The sequence below is a fragment of the Gopherus flavomarginatus genome, chromosome 23, assembly GCF_025201925.1.
Source record: "Gopherus flavomarginatus isolate rGopFla2 chromosome 23, rGopFla2.mat.asm, whole genome shotgun sequence".
Taxonomy (NCBI): domain Eukaryota; kingdom Metazoa; phylum Chordata; order Testudines; family Testudinidae; genus Gopherus; species Gopherus flavomarginatus.
Genome location: NC_066639.1, coordinates 13,364,546 through 13,389,716, shown reverse-complemented (window position 1 = coordinate 13,389,716; position 25,171 = coordinate 13,364,546). Strand labels below are relative to the sequence as shown.

Here is a 25,171-nt window from a genome sequence, read left to right as displayed (position 1 = left end):
CCCCAAACAAATCCCTTTTACTCTCTATAAAGCTTAAACAGGGTAAATTCATAAAGTATTCACCTTCTATAACACTGACAGAGAGATATGCACAGCTGTCTGCTCCCCCAGCTACCAATTACTTGCTCTGGGTTAATTAATAAGCAAAAACCATTTTATTAAATATAAAAAGTAGAATTCAAGTGGTTCAAGTAATAACAGACAGAACAAAGTAAATTACCAAGGGAAATAAAACAAAAACACGCAAATCTATACCTAATATAGTAGCAACTGAATACAGATGATAATCTCACCCTCAGAGATGTTCCAATAAGCTTCTTTCACAGACTAGACTCCTTTCTAGTCTGGGCCCAATCCTTTCCCCTGGTACAGTCCTTGTTCTAGCTCAGCTGGTAGCTCGGGGATTTCTCATGACTGCAGCCCCCTTTGTTCTCTTCCACCCCTTTATACACCTTTGGCACAAGGAGGGAATCTTTTTTCTCTTTGGTCCCTGCCTCCTTCTAAATGGAAAAGCACCAGGTTTAAGATGGATTCCAGTACCAGGCGACATGGTCACATGTCCTGTGAGGCCCCTTCTTCCCGGTCTGACTCACAGGCAGGCTTGCAAGTAAACAGAGCAATTGTCCTAGTTGATGGGAGCCATCAAGATTCTAAACTTACATTAGTGGCCCACACTTTGCATACTACTATAGGAGGTCAGAGTTACATTTTATAGTCCTACTTTCAGCTATACGAATGATACATTCATACAGCTAGGATGAACACACTCAGTAGATTATAAGCTTTGTAATGGTACCTTACAAGAGACCTTTTGCATGATACACATTCCAGTTATATTATATTCACACTTATTAGCATATTTTCATAAAATCATATGGAGCGCAACGTCACAGGGGACACGGGGTAAACACTCTGCGGCGTCACAGCAGGGAATGGAACATTATGGAACTGTCTCTACTGACAAATAGAGATAAGCCCACCTGGTGTGAAGGGCTTTGGAATATGCTTGCTTGGAAACTAACCCCAATAAACATCGCATTCTCTGCGTTTCAGACTTCTGGTCATTTGCTGCTTGCTGTCTGCGTGACAAGAACCAGGGAAGCGGGAGGGTGAAGGGAAAACACTAACAAAACTGACATGACCTGATAACCAAGAGGTAAGCCTTAGAGGAAGGTTTTAATACACTTTGGAACAGATCAGGGATTCCCACGAGGACTGATGAGGGGGCCATGGTAAATACACATTTAGATCCTTTTCTTGTTTTATATCTTATCCCCATAAGGCTTACCCTCTGGCACTGTCATGGATCCATAGGATCTCTGCAATACCCTGGCTTTTAAACAGTCCTTGGGAGGTGCCCCTTGTGTGTGCCAGACTCCCAAGGGGTTCCACTCTTCCACAAGGACAGGCCATGTAGCTTCAACACCTGAGACTGAGCCTCTGGCTTCAACACTCCCATTTCAACCTGCGAGCTCTGCCAGCAGGTCCAGCTGAACTACACTTCTGTTCAGAGACTGTTCCTCTGTCATGCTTCAATGCACCTCAGAAAGTTCTTGCTGTGACACTGGGCAGACTTTTAAAACATAGCAGGGTTTATTAGTCAACCGACACACAGCACTGGAAAGTCTTTTCATTAGCACAGCGAAGCAAAGACGACAATATAGTCCATACTGACCAAAGCCCTTGAGCTAAGCTGCCATAGAAAACTGTTTTGTTTCCTCTCAATTTGCCTGTCCATTTGTCTTCACTCCGGTAGAGCTCCCTGCATCTGCAAGCCCAGTTCTTCCTCTTCCCAAGAACATAACAAGTCCATGGATGCTTCACTCAGCTAAGTGGAGATCCTCCCATGGACAGGTGACAATTATTTCCTTGTCTCTGTTGGGTATTCCACTGATGTAGGTTGCTCCCAGCCAGTCCTTAATGACCCAGTCATATCACCCCATGACAGTTATGTGACAACACACCTCACGTCTCCTGCTCTTTACAATCATAGCAATACCAACCACAGCAGGAAACTGAGGTGTGTATTGGCATCACACAAGTATCACCAAAAGTCCCACCTCTGTCACACACACACTGCTCACAGCCCCTGGAGAGAAAGCAAAGCACAGGAACTGGACGTTAGTCCAGCAAACACAGTGGAGGACAAGCTGCAATCCTCACACACTGGTCAAAAAGGAGAGGTATGTGGGTCCCTGCCCATAGAGAGGGGCAGGCTAGAGGCCTGATACCTGAGGGGCCATTCCTTGAGCAGACCATGGAGGCAGGTCAAAGGCTTAGCTACCCCTGAATTGTGACATTGCAAAAGCACATTTTGGGGAATTAGGAAATCTAGTCACAGGTGTAATGGGAGGGAGAATTAAACTCCCTCAGTGTGTGGAGAAGGCTGGAGAATTAAATACTAAAACTCAGGAGCAACAGCCTCTAATTCTTCCAGAAAAGGTGACTGTAAGAAACAAGAACTGGGCCACGCAACCTCAGGAGGGACAGGCTCAGAGATCCAAAGAGCCTGGAGGGAAGACAGCTTGTGGCTGCTGCAGATGGGGAGAGGAGGACACAAGACTCTCCCAAACTCTCACTCCCGTTGACCCTGAGCTGATTTTATCATCTATGACCTACTTCCATGTCATCTGGGTAATTTTATGCTCATTAGAGGTGAATATTATTTGAGTACTGCTTATTAGCTTGGAACATGTGTGGAGAGGCAAGGAGGTGAACATGGATAAATGGGTTATTAAGCTTGCTACAGTTAAGGGCCTTATATTAGGTGGAGGCTTTGTGGGAGAAGTTATGCTGAAGTCTGGGATTTACTGAACAGGCCTAAGGAGAGAATCCCCCATCAGATATTTTGCACCTTCATTTTGACAGACTAAGGAGTAACTACAAACAGGTGCAATACGCCACAGGATTCTGAAAGAAGGAAGTTTGGGACAGGTTTTAGCAATTTAGCTCGCCCTATATAAATATATCAAGGGGGTTAACGTTAGGGAGGGAGAGGAATTATTTAAGTTTAGTACTAATGTAGCCACGAGGACGAATGGGTATAAACTGGATATTAGGAAGTTTAGACTTGAAATTAGACGAAGGTTTCTGATAATTAGGGGAGTGAAGTTCTGGAATAGCCTTCCGAGGGAAGTAGTAGGGGCAAAAGACTTTCCTGGCTTTAAGACAAAGCTTGATAAGTATATGGAGGGGATGTTATGATAGGATCGTTAATTTGGGCAATTGATCTTGAATTACCACCAGACAGGTCTGCTCAATGGTCTGCGGGGAGATGTTGCATGCGATGGGTACTGAGTTGCTGTGGAGAATTCCTTCTTGGGTGCTAGCTGGTGACTCTTGCCCACATGCTCAGGGTTTAGCTGATCGCCATATTTGGGGTCGGGAAGGAATTTTCCTCCAGGGCGGATTGGCAGGTGCCCTGGAGGTTTTTCGCCTTCCCCTGCAGCGTGGGGCACGAGTCGCTTGCTGGTGGTGTCTCTGCAGCTTGAGGTCTTCAAACCATTTTTGAGGATTTCAATAACTCGGTCCTGGGATAGGGGTTGGTATAAAATTGGATGGGTGGGGTTCTGTGGCCTGCCTTGTGCAGGAGGTCAGACTAGATGATCAGATTGGTCCCTTCTGACCTATGAGTCTATGAGTCTATAATTAGGTTGCTATGCGCTATCTCAGCAGTTGGACGCATTTATATATTGGAATTATTAATAACTAAGTGATGTAAATCATGAGTATTAAGGCTTGATGCTAAATGATGGACTTCCCAAGGGCCACATATGGGTTGGGGCAGCTATTGACATTCCTGTAATCAGAGTAAAGGAGCAGATATGGTATATAGCCAACCTATTACCATAAGGAAGTGGATAAATTACCTCTCCTAGTGACTATTTATTTCATTTTGTCAGGTCCCTGAGACAGTGTAAACTGAAGCAGGGTCTCCCTTCTGATGGCCTCCCTTGCCCCTCGATCTTTGTTTCCAATGGTGTCCATACCTTGAAAGTATGCACAGTGCAAGACCCTCTTTACTATACTGATCTTAGTCTAATTGTTACGTGTATTGATCCTTGCCTATGATTTCAATTATAACTGTCTGTATGAAATCAAGTTTCTGTCTGTTTCACCAAATTCCATCTTCTCAGTTAACTTTGAGGAGCCATGTACAAGGGCAAGTTGTACCCCAACATGTAATCTTATAGGTGTAAAAATTGTACAGGCTACACTAGCACCCTGTGATATCATCATTTGTGCCTCGGTAGTGGCAGTGCTATGGGAGGGAGGAATGCAGCAAGGACTCAGGATCGGTGGCCGGGGTCGCTGTGCATAGAGATGGGGAGGTTATATGGGGAGGGAGGTAATGAGTGGGACAGGGTGGTGAAGAGTTAAAATAGTATTTGGGGGAGGAAACGTATAAAGAAGTGAAACTGAACAGAAAGAAAACTGGAGTGCAGGCTCTCAAGCAACAAGGTTTGAGTAGAGATTCGGGGTTAAAGGTCTGGGATCCCCCACAGCTCTAGATCCCCAAACTTCTCCTCTCTCCCACTGACCCACCCAGCCCACTTCCTGGGTGCCCCTCATCCACACTCCCCTCCTCTTCGTCTCATTACTCTCAGCCGGCACCACCTCCCGCCACCTTGGGAGCTTCTTGTGTTCCCTCCTCGTCTCTTTCTACCTCCTTCTTAGCTCTAACCCTGCACACACCCTCCCCATGTCCTGGCACCCCAGAATTAGCTACTCTCCCCTTCCTCCCCTCCTCTCACATGGCTCTGGTCTCCTTTCACCGTTGGGCTCTTGAATGGCAACACTATATTCACTTCTATCGAAAGAGGAGCTCATCTGACTGTCACACAAGCCATGTGTCAGTCACACACCTATTTACTCAGTTCAGAATTCTACAGGCAGCATATTTTCCTCTTAAAAAGATTTAATTTTTAATAATTTTTAAAACATTTGTATTTATTTTTTTAATTATTTATAATTTTATTAATTAATTTAAAAAACAGTTATTAATGTAGTTATTTAAGTAGCCAATAAGGATACACTAAGTGCAATTTCAAAATGACTGATGACAAATGTCTAAAAATTATTCTAGTGGGTGGGAGAGAAGGCAAAAAAAGGGGGGCAAGGAAACTTGTCAAAACTTGGATGATGAATAAAGGTATAAAGTTATTACTACTCAGGTTCTTCAGAGACCTCACAGCTTCTTATAACCCAGGGGACAGGACTCCTTACCCAGCGAAGTTACATTCTCATACTTCTCCTGCATGACATCCCTGTAGAGGGCTCTCTGAGTGGGGTCCAGCAGAGCCCCCTCTTCTCTGGGGGAATACACAGCCACCTCCTCGAAGGTCACCGGACCCTGAAAGAGCAAGAGTCCAACACTCAGTACCTGCTGCCCCACACTCATGGGGGAGAGGATCCAATCAAATGGAAGCTCTGGGTGGCTCACAGTCAGGAGTCCCACCTGCACCCTGCTCAGAGCAGCCAGGAAATGCCAGGGTGAGGGGACGAAGCGAGAGCCCCTTGTCTCTCCCAGCAGATCCATCACCCCCCTACTAGCCACAGACGGATACAGGAGATGGAGGCCCTAGCAGGGTGCAGGGTGAGCTCGCTGGCAGGGAGCCCAATGCTGTTCTCATTGTGAAGAGCTGGACAGGGCCAGACTTAGTGAAGGGCAGACTACATGACGGTCCAGGAGGGCCTTGCTGAGGGGGTTCCTCCAGCAGGAGTGTCACAGTCTTTGTTCAATCCTTTGTTCAATTTTGACACCATCAGCTCAGGATTGAACAAAGACTGTGAATGGCTTGCCAACTACAGAACCAGTTTCTCCTCTCTTGGTTTTCACACCTCAACTGCTAGAACAGGGCCTCATCCTCCCTGATTGAACTGACCTCGTTATCTCTAGCTTGCTTGCTAGCATATATATACTGCCCCTGGAAATTTCCACCACATGTATCTGAAGAAGTGAGTATTCACCCACGAAAGCTCATGCTCCAAAACGTCTGTTAGTCTGTAAGGTGCCACAGGATTCTCTGAGTACGGTTATCCAGCCAGTTATGCACCCACCTTACAGTAGCCCCATCTAAATTGTACTTTCCTAGTTTATCTATAAGAATATCATGCGAGACCGTATCAAATGCCTTACTAAAGTCTAGGTATATCACATCCACTGCTTCTCCCTTATCCACAAGGCTCGTTATCCTATCAAAGAACGCTATCAGATTAGTTTGACACGATTTGTTCTTTACAAATCCATGCTGGCTATTCCCTATCACCTTACCACCTTCCAAGTGTTTGCAGATGATTTCTTTAATTACCTGCTCCATTATCTTCCCTGGCACAGAAGTTAAACTGACTGGTCTGTAGTTTCCTGGGTTGTTTTTATTTCCCTTTTTATAGATGGGCACTATATTTGCCCCCTGCCAGTTTTCTGGAATATCCCCCGTCTCCCATGATTTCCCAAAGATAATAGCTAGAGGCTCAGATACCTCTTCTATTAACTCCTTGAGTATTCTAGAATGCATTTTATCAGGCCCTGGTGACTTGCAGGCATCTAACTTTTCTAAGTGATTTTTTACTTGCTCTTTTTTTATTTTATCTTCTAAACCTACCCTCTTCCCGTAGGCATTCACTATATTAGACATTCCTTCAGACTTCTCAGTGAAGACTGAAACAAAGAAGTCATTAAGCATCTCTGCCATTTCCAAGTCTCCCGTTACTGTTTCCCCCTCCTCACTAAGCAGTGGGCCTACCCTGTCCTTGGTCTTCCTCTTGAATCACTGTATGCTAAATAGGGAATCGAACGATTGGTAGGTAGCATGAATAATCATGTACTCGGTATCTAAGCAAATAGGGTTGAAACACAAGGCCTGTAGGCTGAGACCTGCAAGATTTTAGCTTCGCTATTTTAGGCCTTGGAGCTAAGAAACGTTAACAGAAGTAAATGGCCAAGGAATAACTTGATGCCCTAAGATGATGGGAGAAGAGCTACCAAGTGGTAACAGGGTGAACAATTAGCCAGAAGATTAATTTTAAATAAAAAAATTCTGTAAGGCTCATTTGGAAACAGAGGTGCCTTTAACCACAGGATACAGGTGGTGCATCAATGCTAAGGAGGTATAATCAGAATCACATTATAAAAAGGGGGTGCCCAGAGCAGGAAAATTGAGCTCCCTACGGAACCATCCCTCCACTGATGATCATTCCAGGAGAGACACATCAGCCCCTAATACTATTGTTCAGGATGTGAGTAGAAGTAGAGTTGTAACTTTTGCACAGGTCTTTATAGAATGTCTATATCAGGGGTCGGCAACCTATGGCACGTGTGCCAACGACGGCACGTGAGCCAATTTTTAATGGCACGCTGGAGCCTGCCAGGACTCCAGCATGCCACTAAAAATCCTGCCCAGCCTGGCGCACTCTCCTCTGCCTCCACTTCCCCTGCAGAGGCAGGGAGCAGAAGCATAGCCGTGCGCACGGGGTGGGCAATTGCCCCACTCTCCCGGCACGGCAAGCCGCGGGGTCCGCGCTCCGGGACCGAGCGCAGCAAGTTGCCTGCCCCTCTCCTGCCTTCTCCCCTCCCCTGGAGCCCTGCCACTGCACACAGCGCTCTGGGGGTTGGGGCTGCGCGCTCCTGAGGGCAGCGTTTGGCTCCGCAGGGGGGCAGACATGCTCCCCACTCAACCGGAGGGGCGGGGCTGTGTGCTCCCGCGGAGCAGCATATCTAGCTCTGTGTGGAGCCTCATGGTAAGGGGCCTGGAGCTGGGGGGGTTGGATAAGGGGTGGGGGCAGTTAGGGGACAGGGAGCAGGGTGGGTTGTATGGGCGGGTTAGAGGTTGGGGGGGTTGGATGGGGCATGGGAGTCCCGGGGTTTGTGAGGGGGCAGGGGGTGGATAGGGATCCGGGCAGACAGGGGACAGGAAACAAGGAGGGTCCTGGGGGTGGGGGGGTCTCTGAAGGGGGTGGTCAAGGGACAAGGAGTGGGGGAGTTGTATGAGTTGGGAGTTCTGGGGGTCCTGTCAGGAGGCAGGGGTGTGGAAAGAGGTTGGGGCAGGCAGGGAGTTGGGGGGGCTAGATGGATTGGGAGTTTCGGGGGTCCTGTCAGGGGGCAGGGGTGTGGAAAGGGGTTGGGGCAGGCAGGGAGTTGGGGGGGCTGGATGGATTGGGAGTTCTGGGGGTCCTGTCAGGGGGCAGGGGTGTGGAAAGGGGTTGGGGCAGGCAGGGAGTTGGGGAGGCTGGATGGATTGGGAGTTCTGGGGGTCCTGTCAGGGGGCAGGGGTGTGGAAAGGGGTTGGGGCAGGCAGGGAGCGGGGGGGGCCGGATGGATTGGGAGTTCTGGGGGTCCTGTCAGGGGGCAGGGAGTGGTTGGATAGGCATGGGAGTCCCGGGGGTCTGGCTGGGGACAGGGCTGTGGATAAGAGTTGGGGCAGTCGGGGACAGATAGGAGGTAGAGTCCAGTCTGGGGACAAGGAACAGGGAGGCTTAGATAGGGGGTGGGGTCCCAGGAGGGGGTACTCAGGGGACAAGGAGCAGTGGGGTTGAGAGTTGTTAGGGGGGCAGTCACCCAGCACTCGCCCCTGAGCCCTGACCCCCCCCCCAACACCATGCCCTCTGCCTTGAGCCGCGCACCGCCCCCAGGCCCATGCCCTGAGTCCTGAACCTTCCTCATACATACCCAGCCCTCTGCTTGACTCCTTCATCCCCTCACCCCCTCAACCCGCAACCCTAGCCCTGACTCTGGCACCCTCACCCATACCCAGCGCCCCCTCTGTCCTGACAACTATGCTCCCTCACATACCCAACTCCCAGCCCTGACTCCAGCCCTCTGCCCCCAACCCTCTGGGTCCTGGCCGCCAGCCCTGTACAGCCCGCTGCTGGTCTGAGGTTCTGGCTGACGGACCCTTGCCAGCCGGGGTCCCGGCCGCAGGCCCCGCTCAGCCCTCTGCCGGCCGAGGTGAACAGAACCTCAGACCAGCAGCGGGCTGAGCGGGCCGGCAGCGTAAGATCAACATTTTAATTTCATTTTAAATGAAGTTTCTTAAATATTTTGAAAACCCTGTTTATTTTACAATACAACACTAGTTTAGTTATATAATATATAGACTTATAGAGAGAAACCTTCTAAAAAACATTAAAATGTATTACCGGCACGTGAAACCTTAAATGAGAGTGAATAAATGAAGACTCGGCACACTGCTTCTGAAAGGTTGCTGACCCCTGGTCTATATGCTTTGGTATTCCTAGCCTTAACTGTAACTTTAATAAAACTTGTAACACCGACCAGACCTTGTGCTTGTGAATGTCTGTGTGGTCATTACCCTTGGTCTTTGTGTGCTCCTAGAGACTGTACATTTGAAGGAAGTAGCAGAGGCGACTTTCACTCTGTTAAGCTTGACACTGTCGCCACCAGAGCCGACCCCGCGGCGGTGCAATGCCGCATTACAAACTGCACTTTACATACAATAAAAGGCTGTACAATACACCACACACCAGGCCACCCTCACTTCTGCGCTGCTGCTGGCGGTGGCATTGCCTTCAGAGCTGGGCGCTCGGCCAGCAGCCGCCGCTGGGAGGCGGCCCTGCCAGTGCTGAATTTGTGCCAGGGCTGAGCTCTGGTGCCTCTTTCAATACAGATTAAGCACTAGAGGGAGGCATCGGGGTCTGGACATGATGGTGGGGAGCCTGTGAGGGCCAGGGGGGATGGGGGCACCAAAATACAAGTTCACCCAGGGCACCATTTTTTCTAAGGTCAGCCCTGGAGCTGGGTATGGGGCAGGGGCACATCCCCTAAGGCCGTGGTTCTCAACTAGGGGTCCCTGGACCACTGCAGGGCTGCGAGCAGGTTTCAGGGGTCCTCCAAGCAGGGCCTGTGTTAGACTCGCTTGGGCCCAGGGCAGAAAGCCCAAACCTCACTGCCTGGGGCCGAAGCCTGGGGCGATCAGCCCTGCCACCAAGGGCTGAAGCCAAAGCTTGAACAATTAGCTTTGCGGGGGGCCTGCCACATGGGGCCCCAGGCAATTGCCCTGGTTGCCACCCCCTAAAGCCAGCCCTGGCTTTTATATGCAGAGAACCAAGCACATGCAGGGCCGTGGAGTTTTTATAGCACGTTGGGGGCCTTAGAAAGAAAAAGGTTAAGAACACCCCTCCCCCAAGCCTCACTGGTGGGTGCCCCCTCACATCTCACAGCAGCCGCTGGTTAATCAGGTCGGGCTCCAGCCCTGGAAGTCTGGTCCATTTTCCTAGCCCCACCTAGGGAGGTTGTTTCCTGTCCCACAAATTAGAGCATTTCCACCCTCTAACCTCATGGGTCTGTTCCTAGAATAGAGGCCGCATATTAAACCAGTCTCAACGGGTTTACTACACCCTGGCCTCCTCCCATTCTCCACCCTGGGAATTTTTTGGCTTATTCCAACCACCAATCCAGACTGCCCAAACCTCCCACCTCTGGTGTATTTGGATTCCAACTCCCTCCAGCAGGAACCCACCAGAACCCTCCCACTTCTCTCAATAATCCCTACCTGAACTGGCTCCTCGGAAACCATTTCCCTTCCCTGTCCCATGGGAGGAGGGGATGAGCTGGAGCGAAACATGGACGACATCCTGCAGCCTGGCAGGGCCAGAAGGGCAACTGTGGAGGTTTCAGAACAGACTTTAGTTCGTGTCACATCACGATTCCCCCAGGATCTTTCCCTGCATAGACACAGCCTAGATTCTGCCATGCTGGGAACATACTCCATCTCTTTATTGCAGGGGAGACCTGCCCCTCCTGCCAGGGTAAGCCCACAGGGAGATTTTTCAGCCTCCCCAGTAATAAAGTCTCTGAACAAAATGCTAGAAAGGAGCAGAAGCAAAGGGGCTGGGCAGGCTCCATAGGGACACTGGCTCCTCCCTTTCTCTCTGTTCACCCATGTCTGGTTTCTGGCAGAGATCGGCCACCCCATCTCCCCGCCAGAGGCAGCCATGTCTGTGGGCTCCCCCAACCAGCACCTACTAACCACCACCCACATTGGGGGACTGACATAGGACAGCAAATTCCCACCTAACCAAGGACAACTTGCTGCAGAAAAAACAGGCTGGGTTCACATCCCAAAGCTGAGCATAACTGAAATGGCAATTGGACAATTACAGAGAAAATAGGGCAAAATAAGAGACTAGAGAGTCAATAATTGTAGGGAAAACGAGGGAATCTCCTTGGATTTTCTAGCCACATGTGGGGAGGGGAGAGAAGGGGAAGAACTAGAGAGAATTGTTATCAGGTTTTGAGACGGAAAGAAATGGCACAAACAGGAAAAGGATGCAAGTAGCTCACCCCTGTGACCATAGGCGTGCGCAGCACATTTCATTAGCATGTGCACCCAGGGAGCCCCACCCCATCCACTGCCTCCCACTTCCTGCCCCCTGGCTGCCCCCTCGGAACTGCCCCTGCTCCTTGTCCCCTGACTGCCCCATCTTGGGACCCTGCCCCTAACTGCCCTCCAGGATCCATCCCCCTATCTAAGCCTCCCGGCTCCTTGTCCCCTGACTTCCCCTTCATGAAAGCCCCCCACTATAACTGCCTTCCTAGGACCCTACCCCCTACTTGTCCCCCTGACCCTTATCCACACCCCCACCCCCAGACAGAGCACCAGGACTCCCACTCGTATCCAACCGCTCCCTGACCCGACAGGACCCCCAGAACTCCAGACCCATCCAACTCCCTCTGGTCCCTGCCTGCCCCGACCCTGCTCCACCCCCCGACAGGCACCCCCCGAGCCCTCAACCCATCCAATCCCCCTGCTCCTTGTCCCATGACCACCCCCTCCAGAGACCCCCTCTACTCAATAATCACCCCCCCCCCAACTATCCAAACCCCCCTCCCCACCTCCTGGCAGCTCTGTCTAGTGGCTGCTCCCACCCACCCACTCAAAGTGGCAGAGGAGGTTCCCTCTCCTTCGGTGGGAAGGTTGCCTTGTGGTTAAGGCACAGGACTCAGGCTCAGGTGTTCTGGGTTTGAGTCTCTGCTCTGCCACAGACTCCCTGCTTAGCCTTGGGAAAGTCACTGCACCTCTTTGTGCCCTAGAGCCCACCTGCCAAATGGGGCCAATGCTGATCCTGCCTCCTGGGCTAAATCCATTCATGGCGGGGTGACGGTGGGGGAAATGGAGATCCCAACATGGGGAGATTTGGGCTGAATTTCTCCACAGCCGGAGAGTTAGAGCCAGCTCCACAGGGGGGATGGGAGCGAGAGGGGCTCAGGGCAGCTGCACACAGCGTGGGGTCAGGGATTCAGCCCTGCAACTTCTGCCAATAAGGTGGCTGGGGCTCCTGAGCCGGGGACTTCAGCCCCATATCTTCTGCCAGGGTCCAGGGCTTTTCCTCCCTGCCCCAGGGCGGCTCCTCTCCCCTTCCATCCCCCCCAGGGCAGTTCCTGCTGGAGTCTGGGCTTCTGCCCCCCACCTCCCAACCCTGCGTGGCTTCTCCTCCCCTGCCCCAGTTTGGCGCTTCTCCCCCTCCCTCACTCCCATTGCAGCTCCTGCAGGGGCCCAGGGCTTCTCTTCCCCCGCCCCCCATCGTGGCTCCAGCACAGTCCAGGGCTTCTCCTCCCCCACTTCAGCTCGGCTCCTCTCCCCTCCCCCCCCACTGGAATCTGGAGCTTCTCCTCCCCCCAAACCTACCACTGCCCCCAGCCCCAGCCTAGCTGGGCTCCCTGGGGCACTCGATGCTGCTGTGGCCGGAACCGAGCCTGGTGGGCAGGGAGCAGCGATTCACGCGGAGGCCGTGGCAGAGCCATCAGCCCGAGAGGTGCGGGGCAGCCAGGGAAGCGGGGTGGGCTGTGCTGCTGCTGGCCCCACACCCCAGCCCACCCTGACCCCTGAGGCTGTTCACGGGGGGGACTCACTCAGTCCTCGCAGGAACAGGGAGGGGGGAGCAGCTGAGCGGAGCCTGCCCAGCAAACAGCTGATCGCAACTGCACGCAGGCTGCCCCCAGGGAAAAGCTCAGCGGAGGAAGCACCACAAGCTGCCGACAGCGGGTCATTCCCGGGGGGGGGGCCTGAGCACCCACCTGCAGCCACCGCAGCCTCCTCCCCTTCCCCCGGAGCCTCCACGGGAGGGGGAGGAGCAGCCTCCCCAGCCGGAGCTCAGGGCATTGTGGTGCCAGGGCTCATCCCTTGTGCACGCCTGTGCCCGGGACACTCACACACACACTCTCCCCCTGGACTTTCCTGGCTGCACAGAGACCATCCAACCCACCGCTTGGCCCATCGCCCTTCCCCCGCCTGCAGCTCCAGCTTCTCCCCTCCCCTCTCGTCCCTGCCAGCCACACCAAGGAGAACCCCAGGGGCCCAGTCTCTGTCCCCACCTGGAACCCAGCGGGGCCGAGGGCAGATCCTGGCTGCCACTGAGAACAGCGGCTCCGCTCCGGCTCAGGCAGCCCCAGCGCTGCTGGTAGCACGTGGAGAACCAGGGAGCAGCTGCTGAGCCCGGGCTCCGCATCACAATGTGCCAGAGCCCCGCCCCCAGGAGCTGCTCCGCCTCTGAGCTGAGCCAGAGCCCCGCCCCCAGGAGCTGCCCTGCCCCTGAGCTGAGCCAGAGCCCCGCCCCCAGGAGCTGCCCCGCACCCAGGCTGTGGGCTTTGTTCTCCTGCTTCCTTCTTCCCAGCACCCCCTACTCCCAGCTGGTCCCTTCCTGTGTTTGCACACACCCCGGGGTGGGCTGCCACGCTCGCTGGGGTTGTCTCCAGTGGCTGAAGTTGCCTCCATCTCTGCTCACCTCGGGGGGAGGGGAGGGAGGAAGAGAGGAGATGGTCCCAGGGTGTGCAAGCAAAATTAGGGGGCAGGGAAAGGAGGACTATTTGGAAAGGTAGGTTATTTGTGGGGGGGTGATCCAGAGGCAGTCAGAAGAAGTTGGGCAGCAGAGGCTCAGGGAAATTAAGAGGAACCCCCTGGGTGTCCCAGTGTTGGCCAGGGATTGTACAGCACCTAGCGCAATATGGGGTCCCTACCTCAGTCATGGTCTGTGCAGCACCTGGGAGCCCTGATGTCTCTTTCCTGATCACAGGTGCTGGGAATGGACAGAGGGAAAACCTCGGCACCTGAAGGGTTAATGCAGCCCTGTGTGCAGTCCCTGCTGGGTGGCGCTGCTGCTCTCCTGAGGGACTGGCTTAGTAGACCAACAGCACAATCCCAGTCCCGTGTGGTCTAGTGATCTGGATTCCTGGTTTTCACCCAGGTGGCCTGGGGTTCAACTCCCAGTGTGGGAATAGTGCAGAGCTTTTGCTCAGAAGGGAGGAAGGGCAAGGGGAAAGGATCCTAGAAGCAGGGCATTTGGACAGTATGGAGAGGGGATCCCAGAAGTGGGGGTGGGGGGCAGAGCTCTGAGGGGAGATCAGGGATGGGTCCCAGCATTGTGGGAAGTGGGCAGCATGGAGAGCCCAGGCCTGGTATGGGGATGGGGAAGAGTGACTCTGTCCTTCTAAACTCCCCACCAGCAGACTAGGAAGAATTACGTATTTGTTGGCAAATGTCAATTTCTGTGTAAACGCACAACCCAATGGCAAAATATTTCCATTGATAATAAGCAAAATTGACAGATGGGCAAAGTAAGAAACATGCTGCTTGAGAATTTATCCTATTCTAATCCTATAAGGTTCCATTCTGCCTTAGGTGCCACCATGTGGGTGTTTCATTTCCCTTTCCATTTTCGCACAGAGACACAATTTCCTTTGCACGGATCCATGAACCGCAAAATCTTCCTGTGTCACTTGTCTGAGCCAGGGCATTCAATTCCATTGAAACCTTCTCTCCTGCAATGGCAATGGTCAAACAGAGGGGACGTGGCCACCTTCACCCCTGGCAGTGAGATATTCCCTCTCCTCTTTCTTCAGGATGCTGCTGCTATTCCATGAATCATCAAGGATGGAATAAAAAGCTGAGTTTACTCCAGGGTGAGGAAAGAAAGGAGCCACCAACTCCTTGGAAAATCTCAGTGCTCAGAGAAAACCTGCCCGTTATTGGAATCCCTGATGTGGTGGTAGCTTGTTTATTTACACTGGGGATTGAGTCCTACTTTGTGCACCGTGTTAGAGAATGAAAATCCTAAACCACCCTTTGAAATAACGAATGCAGCAGGACGTGTTTTTGTCCCTGTGCCAAAGCAGACAGACCGATGGAGAAATACCATGAGTTCAGGGTAATACTTCACTGCGGTTTTACCATTTCCACTCGCTAAACTCCCTCCCAACCTTCTGGGCTCCTAGAGCAGGGGACTGAGCCTGACCCGAGACACAGACACTGCAACTTTACAGCCCAAGCCGCTATCCTGGATTAATCCGACACGGGCCAGTCATGGTGTTTCATTGCACTGGAGATATATCCTAATATTATGTCTACATTGTGATTAAAATACACAGGGCACCTATCTCAAAGCCCGGGTCAGGTGACACGGTCATGGGGCTTGAGCTGCAAGACTATAAAATTACAGTGCAGACAGATGGGCTTGAGCCCAACCTCTGAAACCCCAGGAGGGGTGAGGGTTTCTGAACCCAGGCTTCAGTGTGAATACAAATGTCTGCACTACAGTTTTTAGCCCCTCAGCTTTAGCTCCATGTCAGATGACCCAGGCCAGCCATGCTGCCATCTTTATCCCACGAGAGATGGACTCTAAGGGTACGTCTCCATTGCAATGTCAGCTCGGGTGTGCCACATTGTGCTCAAAGCAGCACTCTGCAAGCCCCATATTCACCACTCTCGTATAATGATGATACGGTTTGTACAAAGTCTGCCTGGTGAGGTATCATTTCAAAAGTCTGTTGAACATTAATATTGTGTAGGACTGTGTGTGTAGCATTGGTTGGGAAGTTATGAAGTTTGCTCTATGTGTGTTACTGAGATATGTTATGAGGTTGGGAAATGCCCACCACCAGCCTTTCAGGTGCGACAATGGAGGAGCCAGACTCGCTGCTGGCCCATTAAAAGGATCCACACTCCCAAGGACTATGCCAGGAACCGTGTACAATGCAGACTTCTCCAAAATAACACAGCAACACTGGGCACTGTTTGACTCACATCCTAGCAAAGGAGAGTCATAAACAGATAAGAAAAGTTAATAGCACAGAAGTACTTTATATGTCTTTGACTATAAAGGGTTAACAAGAATAGTGACCCTGGCTGTCACCTGACCAGAGGACCAATCAGAGGACAGGATACTTTCAAATCTTGAGGGAGGGAAGTTTTTGTGTGTGCTGTTAGTTTTGGTGTTGTTCCCTCTGGGGGCTCAGAGGGAGCAGATGTGCAACCAGGTTTCTCTCCAATCTCTCCAATCCAGGCTCTTATAAGTTCAGACTAGTGAGTACTAGGTAGATAAAGCGAGTTAGGCTTATGGTTGTTTTCTTTATTTGCAAATGTGTATTTGGCTGGAAGGAGTTCAAACGTGTATTTGACTGAAAGGAGTTCAAATTGGTATTTTGCTGAAAAGATTTTAATTTCTACTTGTATACTTAGGCTGGAAGAGTATTCCCAGTGTCTATCGCTGAAAGACCCTGTACCTATTCCATTTTAAATTTACAAAGATAATTTTTACTGTTTTTCTTTCTTTAATTAAAAGTTTTTCTTGTTTAAGAACCTGATTGTTTTTTTATTCTGGTGAGACCCCAGGGGACGGGGTCTGGATTCACCAGGGAATTGGTGGGGAGAAAGGAGGGAAGGGGGAGAGAGAGGCTGATTTCTCTCTGTGCCAGGATTACTTTCTCTCAGGAAGAGTCTGGGAGGGGGAAAGAAAAGGAGGGAGGAAGGTGAATTGTCCTCTCCGTTTTGTGATTCAAGGAGTTTGAATCACAGTGATCTTCCAGGGTAACCCAGGGAGGGGAAGCCTGGGAGAGGCAACGGTGGGGGAAAAGGTTTACTTTCCTTGTGTTAAGATCCAGAGGGTCTGGGTCTTGGGGGTCCCCGGGCCAGGTTTTGGGGGAGACCAGAGTGTACCAGGCACTAGAATTCCTGGTTGGTGGCAGAGCTACAGGTTCTAAACTGGTATTGAGCTTAGAGGAATTGATGCTGGTACCCCATCTTTTGGACGCTAAGGTTCAGAGTGGGGAATTGTACCACGACAAGGAGCTTTCTAGAAAGTTGGAAGAAACTATGAAAGAAGGGTAGAGACATCATGACTTGGCCTCTCTCCCTCACAACTCAACAGCTGGAAACACATCTGGAGAACAAACACTGAACTGAAATAATTCAGAAATCAGAAGAGAAGAATACTAATACATTCAAATCAAAGTCCCCAAACAGACTAGTATCGGTTTTTCAGCAGAAAATTTTCAGTTTGGGGATTTTCTTTTCCCAGTCAGACTTTGCCAAGGGAAGCAGAGAGAAAATGTTTGAGTTGCCTCCTTCAGAACAGCTTGGCCTAGACACTAGCTCTGGTTCACTGTTGTGGCCTTGCTCAGGATGGGGGTATTTTAATTATTTGGGCAGGACCCAGGGTGTTTGGCGGAGATTATGAGGATGTTACCTTTTGAGATTAAAGCTAAGAAATACAGGACTAGAGAAAAACATTTTAGAAATGTGGGATTTAGACATTTTATTTAAAGCAATGGGTGGGGGGATCTGAGTTTCTCAGAAGGTTTTTGTTTGCAGGAAGCAACATTTCTAGAGCTGTTATTGTACCAAAAGGGGAGATGGTTGTCTATAAAAGAGGGCGAAGACTAAAGGCCTCTGATGAGGATGGGATTCAAACCCGTGCATACAGAGCACAATGGATTAGCAATCCATCACCTTAACCACTTGGTCACCTCATCGGAGCGGTCAGGAAAGGGACAGGAAGAGAAATCTAAGGCCAGCAGGGATAGGGACACTAAGGAGTTTTTAAATACTAAGCGGAAGCAGGGTCTGAATGAGCTCCCCCCTCACATTTAGTGAGGAGCTGGGGGAAAAGACTTCAGGAACAGACCGTGTTTGCACAGACACACCTACTCTGCCTAGCTATGCAGCATGATGGGGCCGCTTCCTCAAAATGACCAGTTTGGGATGGTGGTGGGTTACAAATCACTTTAGGATTGAGTGGAATAAAATGTTATTCTCCTTCCTGTATGAGTGAAGGGCAGCAGAACATACCTAGTCCGTCCTGATGGAGGGGTAGGTGGGTGAGGAATAGCTTTTATTGGACAGCAGAGAAGCGATTGAGGAGGTCACCCGAAAACAGTGGTCCCCAAACATTTCACATTGTGCCCTCTTAGCCATGGCTGTGCCCCTCGGAAGCCACGATCGAGAACCGGGGCTGGGAGGAGTGGGGCTGTTGCTTGCTGGGGAGATGGGTGCGGACAGAGGTAAAGGGGTCGATACTGGGCTGGGAGCCAGGGTCTCAGGCTGAGAATGGGGTTGGGGAAGAGCTGGGACAGAGTAGGGCTGAGTGGTGCTTCCTCCCTGCCCTCCATGGGGGCTGGCTCAGGCCCTGAGATGCCCCCATGAATCTTCCTCTGTGTCTCCCTAGGAGTCACACCCCACATTATGGGGACCAATGAACCCTACTCGCTAAGCAGGGGCTAGTGATGCCAAAGCCCAGGGAAAGGGAGAATAAGTGCGGGGGCCCCAGCCGTTCTGTCTGTGGCTCTGCCCCCTTCCACACCTTCCACCCATGGCCCCCATCCACTGTCACCTCTGTTCCACTCCTTCCCCCACTGGCCCCACCCTATCACTCCTTTACCCCTGCCCCACTGCGGCCCTGAGACCAGAGAAGCTCTGTGCCCCTGCTGCAGCCCCTGGGCCGTAGCAAGGAGTGGTAGCTCCTCCAGCCCTGGGGCCACCATGGGGAAGACTTTTCCAGGGGGACCCAATTTGGCCAGGGCCCCTAGTCATGGGCCCCACTGCCCCTTGGCAACGCAAGTTTGGGGAGGCTGAGCCCCCCAAGCCTCCATTATGAGCCACCCAGGATACCACTGCTCAGTGGGTGACCCGTCTCTCTGTGTTTTCTGCTGCTTGTGCTGGGGAGCCTGGCTGGCACAAGGGGTGGGACCCCCCGGTAGTCACCCAGGGCTCCAGGGGGGTCAAAGGCTACTGTGTAGCAGTGCAAAGGTGCTCACTGCTCTCCCCTGCCCCAGCGCTCCTCCATGGGCCTACAGAGGGTTGGGGGGAGCGAGGAGCAACACAATGTGCTCCATGTGTCCTGGTCACTTTCCCCACCTGGGCTGTGCAGTAAGGGGAGCATCAGAAGCTGCTGCTCTCTGCCATCCCCTTTTGCAGCCTGGCTGAGGAAGGTGACCTGGATGCAGGGAGCTCGGATGATCTCGCTTCTTCCCCCCCCCGCCTCTGCTAGGGAAGGCTGCTGTGTGCTATCTTTATGGCTGTACTTTCAGTGATGCAGGTTTCTCTATCCCATTGTTCCAGGGGCCTCCTACTAGATTGCCAGCTGCTTTTCAACTGCAGTGTGGAGACTGTTTGTGTGTGGGGAGAGACAGTGTGTGTGTTGGGGAAGAGTGAGTGTGTTGAGGTAGGTAGGAGCAGATCATTATTATCCCTACTTGAAAGAGGGAGAAGCTAAGGCTGAGAAAGGAGAATTGACTTGTCTTAGGTCACACAGCCAGTCAGAGGCAGAGTTGGGAATAGGACGCAAGAGCCCTGATTTTCAAACTAACCATTGGATCTTGAATTTCAGACACTGAATGACCTGAATAAAGTGCTCTCAGATGAGCTCCAGACCAACAACAGTGACAGTAATTATTCAGCAAGTATTTGAGGAGAACTGCAATGTTAGAGAGAATCATGAACTGCTCAGAGACAACTAATGCAGAGAAGCAGCAAAATTCATCAAACATAGAACTGGTTATGACTTATAAAGAGAACAAGGACCTGAGTCTCCTCCCTGTCAATAACCCCCTGCTCAGCCAATCAGGTTAGAGACTGAGGATGGGAGGCTGAGGGCTCTCACCAGGGAGCCCGAAAGATGGCCCAGGTCACTGGTGGGGATCACTGCCCGAGCACTATTTCAGCCCAACATTTTTGAGTGGACCTCCCAGAGTAGGAGCTGCAGAGCACTCCCCCGCAACACACACACACATACACCCTGGTGTTGGGAGAGGAACAGGAGAAAGGACAAAAGCAAGAGACAAAGAGAAAGGAGGGAGGGTGGATGGAGGAAAAGGTGAAACAAAAAGGACAAATCCTAATGTTCCCAGTGATTCTAAGGGACAAAATCCCAGGTGTGGAATAATATTCTGCCTCCTTAAGCTCATGTTTTCCATGCCAAGAATTCAACTCTCACCAGATGGATCAGACTGAACAGGTTTCAAACCTCCAGGAGGCTCTTACCTTCTAAACAGGGACGACTTTTTTCTAGGAAAATCACTAAAAGGGAAGGAGAAAACTTGAAAGAGGTTCCTCCTGGCGCTCACGGCCGTGAACTCAAATACTCTCTCAGTCCTCGAAAGAGAGACTTGGAGAAGGAGATTTGCTGAAGCAAAGCCACAGGGGTCTCTGAGGTTTCCCTGGTCCCTCACCCCTGTCCTGCCTGGCTGATGTCAGCATCTCTCTGTGAGGTCATCACCTCCCCAACACCTCTGACCAATAGTCTGAGGTCCTGCAAAAGGCCTTTGTGATGCCACTGCCACACTCCCTCTCAAAGGCAGGGGGAACAGCCATGAGGGCCTGCTTGTAATTGCCAGCGTCGGAGGGGGTGTGCAGTAGTGGTTAGCAAAGGGGCTGGAAAGAAGGACTGCTAGGTCCCATCCATACTTCTGATACTTGGTGTGACCCTGAGCCAGTAGCTTCCCCTCACCAAGCCGGTTTCTCATCAGTAGGGTTGGGGTTGCAGTCCCAACAGCCCGGAGGGTTGGGAGGCTCCAGGAAGATGTGTAAAGTGCTGGGATGTCAGGATCCCGGAGGCGCTGTTACCCCCACACTAGGGTGGTGTTCTGCAACCCCTGCTGCTGGCCGAGTTACTCCGTCCCTTGGCAATAAGGCCCTATGCTACCAGCACTCCCAGCTATCTTTCAGATGCCACTGACTTTTTGAGGAAACTACAATCCATTGGTGATCCCGCAGAAAACACCATCCTGGCCACTATGGAGGTAGAAGCCGTCTACACCAACATTCCACACAAAGATGGACTACAAGCCATAAGGAACAGTATCCCCGATAATGTCATGGCAAATCTGGAGACTGAACTTTGTGACTCTGTCCTCACCCGCAACTATTTCACATTTGGGGACAATGTATACCTTCAAGTCAGCGGCACTTCTATGGGTACTCGCATGGCCCCGCAGGATGCCAATATTTTTATGGCTGACTTAGAATAACGCTTCCTCAGCTCTTGTCCTCTAACGTCCCTACTCAACTTGCGCTACACTGATGACATCTTCATCATCTGGTCCCATGGAAAAGAAGCCCCTGAGGAATTGCACTATGATTTCAACAATTTCCATCCCACCATCAACCTCAGCCTGGACCAGTCCACACAAGAGATCCACTTCCTGGACACTACACTGCTAATAAGTGATGGTCACATAAACACCATCCTATACTGGAAATCTACTGACCATTACACTTACCTACATGCCTCCAGTTTTCACCCAGACCACACCACACAATCCATTGTCGACAGCCAAGCTGTAAGATACAGCATTTGCTCCAACCCCTCAGACAGAGACAAACACCTACAAGATTTCTATCAAGCATTCTTACAACTATAATATCCACCTGCTGAAGTGAAGAAACAGATTAACAGAGCCAGAAGAGTACCCACAAGTCACCTACTACAGGGCAGGCCGAACAAAGAAAGTTACAGAATGCCACTAACCATTACTTTCAGCCCCCAACTAAATCCTCTCCAGCGCATCATCAAGGATCTACAACCTATCCTGAAGGACGATCTCTCACTCTCACAGATCTTGGGAGAGAGGCCAGTCCTTGCTTACAGACAGCCCCACAACCTGAAGCAGATACTTACCAGCAACCACACAACAAAAACACTAAGCCAGGAACCTATCCTTGCAACAAAGCCCATTGCCAACTCTGTCCACATATCTATTCAAGGGACACCATTATAGGACCTAATCACATCAGCCACGCTATCAGAGGTTTGTTCACCTGCACATCTACCAATGTGATATATGCCATCATGTGCCAGCAATGCCCCTCTGCCATGTACACTGGCCAAACTGGACAGTCTCTATGTAAAAGAATAAATGGACACAAATCAGACATCAAGAATTGTAATATTCAAAAATGAGTTGGAGAACACTTCAATCTCCCTGGTCACTCATTTACAGACTTCAAAGTCACATTATTACAACAAAAAACCTTCAAAAACAGGTTCCCACGAGAGACTGCTGAATTGGAATTAATTTGCAAACTGGACACCATGAAATTAGGCTTGCATAAAGACTAGGAGTGGATGGGTCATTACACAAAGTAAAACTATTTCTTCATGTTTATTTGTCCCCCTGCTGCTACTCTCACCTTCCTGTCAACTGTTGGAAACAGGCTATCCCGATTATCACTACAAAAGGTTTTTTTCTCCTGCTAATAGCTCACTTTAACTGATCACTCTCGTTATAGTGTGTATGGCAACACTCATTTTTTCATGTTTTCTGTGGGTATATATATCTTCCTACTCTATTTTCCACTGTATGCATCCAATAAAGTGGGTTTTAGCCCACGAAAGTTTATGCTCAAATAAAATTGTTAATCTCTAAGGTGCCACAACCACTCCTCGTTCCTTTTGAAGATAAATTAATGGAGGTTAAGTCCATGAATGGCTATTAGCCAGGATGGGTAACGAACAGTATCCCTAGCTTCTGATTGTCAAGAGGGTGGAGATGGAGGGCAGGAGAGAGATCACTTGATCATTACCTGTTAGGTTCACTCCCTCTGGGGCACCTGGCATTGGCCACTGTTGGCATATAGGATGTGGGGTTGGATGGACCTTTGGTCTGACTCAGTATGGCCACTTTTATATTCTTATGAAGGGAGGGGCAGAGCCCTGTGGAAGAAGGGGAAGAATTGACAAGGATTTGTAGGGGATCTTAATGCATGTCAGTCTGTTAGCAAGAGTTAGACCAGCTGTAACCCTAATGACGTGAGACTTGTAAAAGCGAGGACAGTGTGAGGCGAGGAGGAAAGAACTGTGTGAGAAGTTATCATGACCTTGCACTGATTATCAAATACGCACATTGACGCCCAGAAAGTGAGAAAAATAAGATAGCAGAATAGCCTATGTATAAACAAAATGCAGCTGTTGCTCATTATTGTCTGTGTTATTGCTTGTTATTGTCTGTAACAAAGGTATAAATGCTTGCTGTAATTGTTTACCTGTTGAGAGACCTGTCCGGGACTGGGGTGACCCTGTGTCCTAGGGCACTCCCTCCATTGCAGTTGCTTGAGAAATAATAAAGTATCTGAATCTGCTGCACCCTAAGAAAAAGTGAGAACTGAGTTTTTCTCTGACAATTTGGGGGCTCGTCCGGGATGGCAACGCCCACGGACCCACAGATGGCTGCTAGGGATCGTTCCCCTTTGAACCCCATAGCGCCACAAGAGAGGTATGAGACCTTTTGAAATCTCTATTGGGGTGTCGGAGGATGACTGTCTGTGGGGACGTCTGTCTCTGTTGGGCTCACGTCATCTGAACTTATTGACTGTGCAGCAAGATCAGATGCAGAATGGTATTTGGGGGAAAGTCCGAATAAGGTTAGTTAATAGCAGTACTGGGAAACTGCTGGGTTGGCCAACAAGGTAATGCAGAGGGAAATGCATTAGGTATGCACCAGTGCTGAGGGGTTTTTACCACCTCAAGAGGGGTTGTTATACCGCCTCATGGTATTGGGTCTGGACGTAAGGTACAGATGCATCGTGGTATTTGGAATAAAGGCCTTGGTGTGTGCGTGTATACACCACTGTGAGTGACTGTTACCAGAAGATGCCCAGAGTATCCTGTGAAGCCAAGCTCGTGACCAAGACTACTCTAACGCAAGCCCGGTAACTAGTGGATCTTTAGGAGATCCGACCCATGGTGGGCTGACTCAGCCTGGCATCGTCCAGTGAGGAAGTTATCTGGGTCTAGGAGCGTGGGTACCCATCTTCCCTCCCCCTTTCCTTTCCATGTGGGCTACTAACAGTCTCATCATCTCACTGGATGCAATCAGAGTAAGCAGCGCCGTCTCCCAGAGACTAGCCGACGCTCTTTGCTGAAGGGAGGTGTAGGAGGGTCGTGGCCATCCTCGTTAGCCTCTCCTGTGTGAGTACCCTATAGGGAGAGATCCTTAGTTTATGTGCCACTAGCGCGGACAGGGCATCCTCCCTGTGTGTGTGGAGAATGAGTGGGGGACGGTCTAAACATTCCACCTCACCCCCTAAGGGCACCCAATCTTATTTCATGTACGTACATTATGGTCCAACAACCTGCAGGTATTTGGAGAATTGGAATCTTTACACGCGTGAAAATCCATCTAAACAATGCCCACTAGAAGGTACCTTCAATCTAGATAAGATCAGACATCTAAGAGGAGCTTTTAATAACCAAAAAGCCTCTGACTGTGTGAGAAATTTGTCTGTTGAGGAAAGGAACAGGTTAATTTGACATTCAGCTTGGCCTAGAGATAAAGAGAAAGTTCCTCTGCGCTCAAGGTCAAGAATCAATGCAGACTATGCTAAGTACAAAGAAAAACTGCTTTCGGCCCAGCTGGCTGTGAAAAAAAAAAATATAGACAGAGGCAAACCAAAGGCAATACAAATTACAGAACTGAGATTACATCTGCAAAGGTTAACTGTCCAGTGAGATCCAACAGTGTGCCTTTGTGACCCCGGAGCCGTTGTGGCTTGGTGACACCGAAGAAGCCACAGGCAGCCGACCTGGACTGGAATCTCTGAAAGAGACGCAGCAGGAGATTCCAGGGTGGAAAAGAACAGCCCTCCCAAGAGCGGAAGCATGTTGGAAATTCTGGGCAAGCTGTATACAGGATAATCTCCCGTCCATCTCTCCCCCTTCTCTGAACGTTATACGCAGACGTGGCCAGTCTGGACATGTGAGTATGAAAATGGCCTAGGGCCCGGGGCATTAATGTTTTTCCTGAATGATGTGGGAGCGTTCCCAACACTCTCCATTGTTGTTTTATTATTTTATTAATGAAGCTTTAAAATTCAGCCATATGGTGTGTTTTCTTTATCTTCCCCAACGTCCTGCAGTGTTAGCCTGATCACCTGACACGAGGGAT

General features: G+C 50.6%; 3 protein-coding genes across 6 annotated transcripts in view; 1 reads left to right on the top strand and 2 right to left on the bottom strand.

Annotated features, from left to right (window-relative positions):
* Window positions 1–25,171, bottom strand: part of LOC127039327 (zinc finger protein 420-like) — a 645,607-nt gene that overhangs the window by 446,201 nt on the left and 174,235 nt on the right. The window lies entirely within an intron of this gene.
* Window positions 1–25,171, top strand: part of LOC127039329 (zinc finger protein 665-like) — a 370,491-nt gene that overhangs the window by 283,935 nt on the left and 61,385 nt on the right. The gene's annotated exons all lie outside the window — the stretch shown is intronic.
* LOC127039463 (zinc finger protein 558-like) lies at window positions 2,806–23,282 on the bottom strand. The gene is made up of 4 exons (XM_050933232.1): window positions 22,812–23,282; window positions 10,512–10,621; window positions 5,227–5,353; window positions 2,806–2,910 (listed from the first exon to the last, which is right to left on the bottom strand). Exons 1-4 carry the CDS (start codon window positions 22,843–22,845, stop codon window positions 2,870–2,872), a joined length of 312 nt encoding a protein of 103 aa, XP_050789189.1. The 5' UTR covers window positions 22,846–23,282; the 3' UTR covers window positions 2,806–2,869.

Excerpts from the sequence above, each read along its gene's own strand:
- LOC127039463 (XM_050933232.1), bottom strand. The coding sequence starts at position 22,845 with ATGCCAGGTGCCCCAGAGGGAGTGAACCTAACAG. Across the intron at positions 10,622-22,811 it reads AGAGGGAGTGAACCTAACAG|TTGCCCTTCTGGCCCTGCCA; the intron begins GTAATGATCAAG and ends AAACCTCCACAG. Across the intron at positions 5,354-10,511 it reads TTTCCGAGGAGCCAGTTCAG|GGTCCGGTGACCTTCGAGGA; the intron begins GTAGGGATTATT and ends TTGCTCTTTCAG.